The sequence below is a fragment of the Coffea arabica genome, chromosome 2c (assembly GCF_036785885.1).
Source record: "Coffea arabica cultivar ET-39 chromosome 2c, Coffea Arabica ET-39 HiFi, whole genome shotgun sequence".
NCBI lineage: Eukaryota > Viridiplantae > Streptophyta > Magnoliopsida > Gentianales > Rubiaceae > Coffea > Coffea arabica.
This window is the reverse complement of record NC_092312.1, coordinates 11,125,996-11,136,562: the sequence shown is the minus strand read 5'-3', so window position 1 is coordinate 11,136,562 and position 10,567 is coordinate 11,125,996. Positions and strand designations below refer to the sequence as shown.

Sequence of the window (10,567 nt, the reverse complement as noted above, 5' to 3'; positions counted from 1 at the left end):
GTACTAGGATAGTAGTAGTTTTTAGTACTGTGAGTACAAATTTGAAAACAATTATTTTTCCCTAAAGTTTAAAGGAGTGGCCCGGCCCAAAACCTAATGCGGCCGATCTGGGCCACAACCCATACGCTGCAGTTTTGCAGCAACTGAAGATGCCCCCCGAGTCTAGACCGGACAAGGTCTAGATTTACAAGCTAATTAATTAATCCGCTATAAGATTAAAATTGCAACACCTGACATTAACTGCTCTAATCTGATCTGATCAGTAACCATTGAAGATGGACCGGTGGAACAGATATCAAAGTGTATATATAATACATCTTCATCCGTTTGCAGAAACAAATATAAGTAAGAAATGTGATATTTTCACTATCTTTTGAGAAACAGCAGCATTACAGGCAAAGCCATGAAAGCCTCCAGGAACAAACGGTAACTTCTGCTATCATTTGTACAAAGTATCCCAAGGTCTTTTTTAACTTTTCTTGATCCACTCAATTACAGTACATATTAAAGACTAGAACTGTTCCAGCTATCTTCCACAGCGCTCAGGATCTTCTCATGCAGTCCGGCTCCAGCACAGGCGATTATACCCCGATCAAGACCTTCCAAATATATGCCTTTCGAGAAGTCTAGTGGCTGTCCTCCGGCATCAGTTACCACACCACCAGCCTCTTCAATGATTACCACTCCAGCTGCATGATCCCATATCTTCTCCTTGTAACCAGTCCTGGCAAACTTCATGAAAACCTCAGCGTCTCCTCGGGCTATGGCTGCATACTTCACCATGCTATACAGACGCAACGGTTGGTTCCTAAATTGATTAAGAAAAAAAGAAGTTTCACAAGATTTATCACCCAGCATCGCATTTGGTAATGTAACTAAGAGGAATGGGAAAATGTACGCACCTCATTCCAACACTATGAGCTAACCCCGCTGTGAAGGAATGACTAGAATTTGCCTTCTCAACTGGTTCACAGAAGGTAGCCATTGCAGGGTTGCCAATGGAGGATACTTTAATCTGCCTTGCAGAGTTTGGCCAAACAAACTTCTTATCTCCATGGAGTAATGTCTGCATCCAGGCTTTGCCACTACCCTTCCTGGCATAGATTACAGACCCCTTGGCATAAGCTTCTGATGTTGGTGAGGTCAATCTAGATAAAAGTCTGCGGTAACCATTTTGATAGCTCAGCCAATCCTTCTTCATTGGGTAATTTGGACATCCAAGTACTCCTATGACAGGTTCTCCATCTTCTATCAATGCCAGAGCAATGGCATACTGATCCCCACGCACAAAGCCCAAGGTGCCATCAACAGGATCAAGAACCCAAAACCTTCCACTTTTCCCACCCCTTGAGTTGCATCGACTGATTGCATTTAGAACCTCTCTCATATCTAGAGGCCTCGAGGGAGCTTCCAGTCCCAATAGTGGGGCTTTGGCTAAACATTGATTCACTTTCTTTACCACACTTTTAAGTAGGTCAGCTGAACTAGCCTTTGACAGTACCTCAACATCTTCTTCCGCAACAATTGAAACATTTTCACTGCCAAAAGCCTCAGAAAGGACCCAGCTCACTGTTGCTTGGACACTCCAATCTGTTTGCAAGACGCAAATAAGACACTAGTTGAATTAGCAATCCAAAGTTGGAGATCAAATATCTAGATGATTTATCCAAAATTGGATAAAAATGATGATGGCCTGATGAAACAAGAGAAATATATACCTGATAGAAAGTAAAGGGCAGAAAATTTTTGGAAATAATTACATAAGCCTGTGCAAAATATTTACTTAGCGACATTAAGACATAGCATACCATTAAAGGTGACATTGGCAAAAGAACATTGGAGTTTATCAGCTTTGAATAGGGATATTTTTGGTGGTTTTATAGATGATGACTGTAGGATCTCAAGAATTCCAAATTATGACCTCCAAATAGAACACAATCATTAAATCTGATGAACTTTCAAATGATTAACTAGGGGGGAAAAAAGAACCATAACTTTGAACGAACCAGTGATGAGATGTGTGATATTTGCTTCCATATTACTCAGTAGCTGCTTCATGGAAAATTGATTAAGCATTATACAGGAAACTTGACTTTAAAAGAAAATATGCTGATTTTACATGAATTGCTTTTCTGTGGAAGAGAGGGTAAATATGCGGGAAGTAAGAACAGCATATTGTCATACACATAATTTCACATAAACTCCTATACAAGAAAAGTTGTCCCTTGAGGCAAAGTTTCCTGCTATCTGTTGAACTGTGCTTCGTTCTCTGGTATTTAAAAGTAATTTTATTATTTGAAATGGATCTTCCAGTTACAAGCTGAACAAAACCACCAAACTACTCAAAACATAAAATTCACCATCGCAGCCTAGTAGTAACTTGGATATCCTAAAAGTTGGAGACTAAACCACAATATTTGAATGTGCTTTTCCCAGGAGCACAGGGAAAAGAAAAAACTTTGAGCATAATATTCATTTTAGCTAGCCACCGATTAGACTTTGTCAATCATGTCTCCAGAAATTGGTGATTTAACTAAAACCAACACGTTTCTGATACTTTAAAAGAAAAATGACAATTTCAAGAGCAGCAGAAATAACTGATGACTGAAAAAACAACAGAAAATTTGTAGAGATCATGAATAGGCTCAAGGAAAACTACTGCTGTATTTGTGCATACGCCATTCAACACCTTATCTATTAAAAAGTAAACCTTGCAGCGAAATTGGCCAAAGAGATAGATGAGTCACGGAACCTTCTATAAACCAAAGCACATGTGAAATCAGGATATCCGTTATTTCTTTTACACTATTAACGAGCCAAGAACATGCCCTTCTTTTAATTAAGTTAAAGAAAGTGATTAACAAGCAAAAGATTTTCTGGACATAATTTGCAGCTTGTAAACCCAAAACAGCTTCTTGATAAGTGGAGATAGCTCACAGCAGTTCCAGGAGTTTTCGTACAGTTAACTAATCAAGGACAGGTTAGAAGTCCTTTCTATAACTGACAAATCAGAATTATTAATTCTGTAACTGATGAATCCGATATCAGTTTTTCTTTCATTTTTTTTTCCCACAGCAGAACAGACCTTTGACTAGTTCTTAAACTTCTGAATATATCCCCACATTAAAATTTTGAAACCTTTTTCACCCACTAGTACTACTGTCACTGTCACAGCCAATAGTTGTAGGTTGGGCCAAATCACGATCTAAAACACCAATATCCTCGAGAACATTGGATCTCTTTCGTTTTTCAGCTAAGAGAGAACACTGAAATTGAAGCTTGTTTGAGACTAAAATAAACTCTTATACCTCATCACGTGTGGATTCCACCGCTCTTAAGCAATTAGAAAATGAAACATGCGGCAGTTGGGAGCAAAACAGTTGGATAATATGTTGCAACTTGACAGCCATATTGGCTCCCAATACATATTCCAAAATCCACCGAATATTGTGACCCATAACAACCCCCCCAACCCCGACCCCAACCCCGTCACGGTTCAAAATTTTGTCAGCCTACACTTTTTAGCAGCCTCAGCAGTGTTTCAGTCCAACACAAGGAAGTTAATATTTTAACCATAAAGGACAATTCCAGCCAATGAAAGACAAGAAACACAGTCAACAGTCAAATTTGAACAACAGCTCACGTCAGTTAAGGATAGATAGAACATTTTGTACCTGCGACTGTCACAGGAGAATTGTCATCCTTGGAATGAACTTGTTGATCATTGGCCTCATGGGTTTCAGAAACCAAGCTTTCTTGAACTCTTTGACACAGCATACAAGCCATATGCACTGCTTTAACAGCAACTTCCAATTCTTTGGAAAACTCGTCCTTTGTTTCTGATGAAAATGGTGTGTCAAACTCCAACCCGTTGATTTCTTCCATCGTTGAAGCAGAGTGATTATTCTGGTTGGACCTCGAGTTCAACACACAGACGGATAAGTTGGTTAGATTCTGGCGGTTATGCTTTTTGTCAGATAAGATGGGAAATTTTGTCAGGTGGCCAGGGAAGGAATTACTTCTCTGGACCAAGGCAAAGGGGAATTTGGCAGCAAAGCCTGAAGAAAAAGTCGGCATTTTAAAGATGAGATTTAGAGAGGGAAGTCTACAGGGGACCTTTGCCCCTTTCCTTCGGGAACCATGGGCTGAAATTTGGATTAATGATTTGATGTGGATAGACCGATGAGGGATCCCAATATGCAACCTTTTTAAAGGGGTTATTTGGACTATTTGTCACCGTCTCGTTAACCTTATTAATTTTGTATGGACCGTCGGTGTATGATTTATACTATCCATAAAAGAAAACTAATCAAATCATTAGCCATTTTAATTTTTTCATAATAAATATAAAAACAGGAGAACTTTCAAAATCTGATGATGATGGTTATTTGATTGAAAATCCTATGATAAGGGGCACGCACATGTGACACCACCACCATCTTAATGTTAAATATTCACTAGATAGCATTGTAGAAACGGTGTAGAGAGTAAGTGCATTTGGAATTGGAGTAGTGTTATTTAAAAAAAAAATATTATATTATAAACATTTTTAATTACTTTTTTAGTTATATTTTTTAATTCATACATGTCACATTAAAAAGTACTATAATAGACACAGTATTCTAACACAATTTTTGAAATAATCTTTATCATAACAAAGCTACCAACTTATCCACTTAATAGTCTTCCAAACAATTCAGCCCGATTGCTTTTTATTTTGTTGTACAAGTGTTAGTCGGAATGGTAGATTGTTTTGATCAATGGAACTACCGTAAAGTATCCACTTTATTTTATATTAAAGGCACGTCCCTGACATTATTGTTAAGAGATCGGGAAAAAACTCAAAACAGGACGTTATTGTGAAAGCAGCGGCAGGTATCAGAACAGTAGATGCATTTTAAGAGGCGGAAGCCAAAATAAGTTGGTTCAATTGGTGGGAATGGATTACTTCCTCGTAAAAGATCGTGTATTTGAAACTACTCAAAATCGGACATTATTGTGAAAGCAGCGACAAGTATCAGCATAGTAGATGCATTTTAAGAGGCGGAGTGCAAAACAAGTCGGTTCAATTGATAAGAATAGATTACTTCTTTACAAAAGATCGTGTATTTGAATTTTACTGTGAATATAAAAGTTGTGTTGGTGAGCGATCGGTAACACTCTATGTGAGTGACCTATGGTCCCAATTGGTGTACGATTGATAAGAATTTATGTAAATAATCTATGGTTTCAAAAATATTATCCTGATTTATGATGGTGATCGAAATCGAACTCATCGAAACTTTTACTTGCTAAAATAAATATGTATCCACTACGGTGGCTTAAGATGGTCTCTCTAATTTAATAGTCTGAGACTAGAAAGTTACAGTTTGAGAAATAGATGAATAAGATAATTCAAATGCAACAAATGGGGAGAGGGAGTGTAAGCAAGAGGTCTCGGGTTCGAATCCTCCTGCTTTTGCTTTTAAAAAAAAAAAGAAGGGAAACTAATTGAGACTTGAGAATCACATGTGGCCATTTATTTACTTTGGTTGTGTTGTAGTTTTCTATCTTTTGTTTATAATCTTTATGGTTGGTTCAACTTTTTTAGATTCCAAATACAGCTTGATGCGACAAGCCAAACACCACGTAAGGGTGACTTCACTTCTTACGGCTCAATGATCCTGTTTAGAGTCCAAAAAAAAAAAAAAAAATTGCAAAGAAGAAAAGGGAGCAGATGTGGATATACTACTACCAATGAGAAATCAATTCATCATACAGAAAGGGAAATTCACCAGACGTGCTATTGAAACGGAGGCCCTAAAAGTCCAATTGGACGGTGCTGTAAAGAAAGAAGATTAATGTTGCAGCTTGCCACGGACTTAAGTTTTCAGCCTACAAATCTGGAGTGCATTAAGTTGTGAGATCTTGTTAATGACGCTTATGCTGGAAAATTATGTATCATGGATGATTTCACCATGCCCAATTGTTCAAGCTCGCTTTTTATGTTCTTACCACCTTTCAATAAGCAAAACCACACACACACACACACGAATGTCTTTTGCTTTTTCTTCTTTTATTCGTCATGTTTTGGCTGGTTGGAATTTGGGAAAAAATTAGTACTTGATGGAGGCCAATCACTAACTAAATCAGGTGCAATCTTCTCATCAGCCCCATAGTGTGTGAGACTTTATTGTAATTGTGTGATGTTGTAGTTGTCAGTATTTAATCTACACTCGATATATGAATGCTTGTAAGCAGAGGTGTACCCATTGGAGTCATAGAAAAGTGTGAATGCTAGGGACTAAAGAAGTTACATTAAAATTGGCTTAAATACATTGTGCCCCCTTGTAATTAGTTGTTAATAGCAAATCATCTCGGTATTCATGAAACCTACAAATTACCCCTAGAGGATAATGGTCTAATGTATTTGGGTAGTAAAAAGGTAATTATACACTCATTGTTAGAATATTATTCAACGGCCATTTGTCTTTTTCTCTTTCTTCTTGTTTTTTTTTTCGTATTATTGTTTACATTTCTTTTTCCTCGTTCTTAATTCCTGCAGTGATATATAAATTTTCATACTAATGTGCTAAAGAATATATTATGAAAAATTTAATTGTCATAAGAAATTAATAAGTACATTTTATTATATGTAACTTCTACTTTATTAACAAATTCTTGTTAAGCATTTTTTGTTACTAAAAATAAAAATTAAATAGTTATTTTTTTGTTGAATATTTAACCATCATAAATTATTATAAGAAGCCCAAAAAATATATATATATATATATATATTTTTAATGAACGTAACTTGTATTTTTATTAACAATTAATGCATACTAGTGCAACATCAACATTTTGTCAACAATTAATACACAGCAAGAAATTATTAAAGAAAAATAGAAGCTACTTAAGTTTTATTATTATTATTACATATACTTCTTCTCATATCGTATAATAATTTATAATAGTTAAATATCTTACATAGCTGAATAACAATAAATATATTTACTCATCAAAAGAAATTATTTACAAGAAAATAAAAACATATGTTCCATAAAAAAAAATTCTTTAGCATATTATTCTTAAAATTTGTATATCATGGTCAATATGGAGGAGGAGAAAAAGAAAATCTATCTATAACCGGGAAAAAGAAGAAGAAAGAGGATCATCTACAATGTCTGATGATGAGAGTGTAATTGTCATTTTGCAAGAGACATATATTTGCCTTGTAGTCAATAGGGGGTAATTTGTAGGTTTTGTAAATACCGGGAGCAATCTGCCACTTGGCCCTAATTACAGGAGGTAACACGTAATTAAGCCATTAAGATTTCATCATAAATGTCGGAGACACCAGGATAAATAATTTCACCTCCATCATTGGAAGTATTTTATCGAATACAGATAAGATACGATTCTACTAATCCATGTCAAGAAATTAATTGAATTCCATGAAGATATTAGTGGTGGAATACCATCTCCCAAGTGTTAAAGCCAATTAATGTTGTTTGCAAAAATTAAACCTTAAGCTGTACCCAATTTAGGGGCGTAAAAGGGGAAACTATAGACCATCCAAATTTAGGAAGCTGGGGATAACGTCAAAAAGTTTTAATTTCAGTGAAGCCATTCTGTGTCTTTTTTTTTTTTTTTTTTTTTGGTGTTTATCTTCTGACTTAGAGCATATAATAGAAAAAACTTTTTGACAAAATCTGGTACAAATTCAAACAGTTTTGGTGTAACCGTGGATTTTGATTGTGTACACTTATAAAACACATACCAAAAAATCTTATTAAAAAAGAAAGACACTAATTAATTTCATCTTATAAGAATTTAAGTAGCTGGGCATGACAACGAAGGACAGCTTAGTTGCTAACACGTTTTACCTATATATAATCGATAAGTCGCTGGTTCAAGACATCAATCAAGGAAATAAGTGGAAAACCTTCTTGATCTTTCAAGGCAAAAGAAAAAAACAGTGGCCGCACATAATAATTAGATAAAACTCAAGACATCAAGTGGGGAATCCCTCTTTGATCTTTTGAAGCAAAAGAAAAAAACATAGCCGTACATAATCAGATAAAACTCAACTGTAGCAGCCCGTTCCCTGTTGTAACTTGTAACGCATTGATTACAAGGTACACTACGTCCAACTTGCCTAAGTTTGGAGCATAACCACATAATGGATAATGCATGAATAGCCATAATTCAGAAATGATGTATTGAATTATTGGGTGGGGGGGGGGGGGCAGGTTCATGCGCTGTCGTAAATAATGCAGTTGAGTCTAACAGTCATTTACTAAGTTAGATTGCATGTTAACTTTATGCAAGTTTATAAATCTTCAGCGTCAATTTTTTTTTTTTTTTTTTTTTGCATCAGGTTAATTTTGCCTGAAAAACAGCAAGAAATGTGCAGCACCTCTAAGAGCCGGTATTTGCAGCACCATTAAGAAAGGTTTCACAGTTCTGTCTTAGAACTCTAAAGCATGTTCTTTAGGTCTTTAATTAACCCTACATGCATGATGGATTTATTATGTGGTAATCATGCCTTATTATGCCCTTGTGTGTGTGTGTGTGTGTGTGTGTGTTTCTTTCTTTGTTTCAAATCCAATCCTGCCAATATATAATAGTACATAACTAAAGAGCAAAATTCATATTACAGATTGAGGGGCGGAAGAATTGTGGGTTTGCATGATGCTGTCTTTTGCTCATTACTTCGTCATCCATCCTGGTGAAACATTTGTCTGTTTCGTTCTTCAGCTCATGAAGATAACTCCAATCTAGAAAGTGGCTTCAATCTTGCTCGTTTAGTCAATCAAACTATCACGTATGGAAACTAAACCAACCCATTATTTTTAGCCCCCTAAAAAGGGAGTATCATGAGCTAGATTCTAAACTTGAATAACCACAGATATGAAATCGGCGGATGTGAAAAGGGCTTCCTGATCTAAGAACATGAACATTCAATTATCTTCTTTCGTTTTCATATGTCCAGAGGAATGACAAAAAAAAGTGGTGCGAGTGCAATCGGACTATTCATAGATGGATACCCTTTAAATTGACTGCAGCTTTTATCTGATTATTTACTTACTGGTAGTTGTCACACTAATTAGCACCATGAGTGTGATTTGATGTGGGTAATGCTTACTTTTTCTTTGAACAAGACGGACAAGATGCGTCTTAACATTCAAGGGATAATTTCAGAAATTTATTTATCCCAATAGGTTACTGACAGTTTCTACTAACATCCCTTATTTTTTATATTTTCGTAGTTTAAAGAGAAAAAAAAACTTTAAAATAAAAATTAATATAAAAACTGCAATGGTCTATAAACCACACAATTTTACTTATGGAAGTCATTACTGAAGGAAGAATGATCACAAATTAGTGAGCTACACCATCCACACTCACCATGCCCAATCAAATTAGTGAGCTGCTTGTGTATAACTATTACTAGTACTTTTTTAGGGTGAAGTTTAATTCTAACCAGAATATAAATGCAATATTTCAACTTTGATTTAATTTTATATACACTGTCAGTATATACACTATCACCATTAGATATATGATACATGTGCAAAATTTAAATTTAAAATTTAAAAATTACTCATGTGTCATCTATCAAACTGTGATAGAATATAAATTTACGGGAAAATCGCCAATTTAGTTCTCAAACTATTTTACTAAAGCCAATTTGGTCCCTCAACATTTTATTGCACGAATTAAGCCCCTTAACTAAAATTTTTATGCTAATTGAGAACTTATACAGCGTCGCCACCCAAAACACATGTATATGTACAAAAACCAACAACGAGGCAGGGGCTTTTTTGGAAGTAAAAAAATACGATTTCTACATCCTCCTCTTCGTCTTCTTCATCGTTGATCGTTTCTTCTTTTACGGGTATTTTTGGGATTTCACCGGTTAAGCCGGCTTCCATCATCCCCTTCGTACAGGGGTCTAAGAGGCTGCCCCTTCTTACAGGGATCTAAGTGGTCCCACTTAAACCCCTGTAAGAAGGGGATGATGGAAGCCGGCTTAACTGGTGAAATCCCAAAAACACCTGTAAAAGAAGAAACGATCGACGATAAAGAAGACGAAGAGGAGAATGTAGAAATCGTATTTTTTTACTTTCAAAAAAGCCCCTGCATCGCCGTTGGTTTCTGTACATATACATGTGTTTTGGGTGGCGACGCCGTATAGGTTCTCAATTGATATAAGAATTTTAGTTAAGGGACTTAATTCGTGCGATAAAATGCTGAGGGACCAAATCGGCTTTAATAAAATGGTTTGAGGACTAAATTGATGATTTTCCCTAAATTTACTGTTAAACTTTAGACAACCTTTTCTCGAAAGATATATAACTAAAATTTCTATTGAGGAAACGAGTCGAAGGGCCTCTTAGGCCAGATACTCTAGTTTTCGAGCCTGTTATAGGCAGTCCAGCCTGACATCATATCTCATAGCCTATGGGCCCTTCTTCCTAGACAGACTCAAGTTGTGTGGATTTAGATTACGAATCGCGCATGGGTTAAGTCTCCCTGCTGCGTTTGTTGATGGGCCAGCAATTGGGATTAAGCTTGATGTGTC

At 36.0% G+C, this 10,567-nt stretch overlaps 1 protein-coding gene across 1 annotated transcript; it reads right to left on the bottom strand.

Annotated features, from left to right (window-relative positions):
* Positions 1-342: 342 nt before the first annotated feature.
* Positions 343-4,190, bottom strand: LOC113725941 (3',5'-bisphosphate nucleotidase AHL-like). The gene is made up of 3 exons (XM_027249391.2): positions 3,675-4,190; positions 903-1,590; positions 343-808 (listed from the first exon to the last, which is right to left on the bottom strand). The coding sequence occupies exons 1-3, from the start codon at positions 4,075-4,077 to the stop codon at positions 505-507; spliced, it is 1,395 nt and encodes a 464-aa protein (XP_027105192.1). The 5' UTR covers positions 4,078-4,190; the 3' UTR covers positions 343-504.
* Positions 4,191-10,567: the final 6,377 nt, after the last annotated feature.

Coding starts and splice junctions, on each gene's coding strand:
- LOC113725941 (XM_027249391.2), bottom strand. CDS start 4,077: ATGCCGACTTTTTCTTCAGGCTTTGCTGCCAAATTCCCCTTTGCCTTG. Junction 1,591..3,674: donor TTCTCCTGTGACAGTCGCAG/GTACAAAATGTT, acceptor TCTTGCAAACAG/ATTGGAGTGTCCAAGCAACA. Junction 809..902: donor GCTCATAGTGTTGGAATGAG/GTGCGTACATTT, acceptor TAATCAATTTAG/GAACCAACCGTTGCGTCTGT.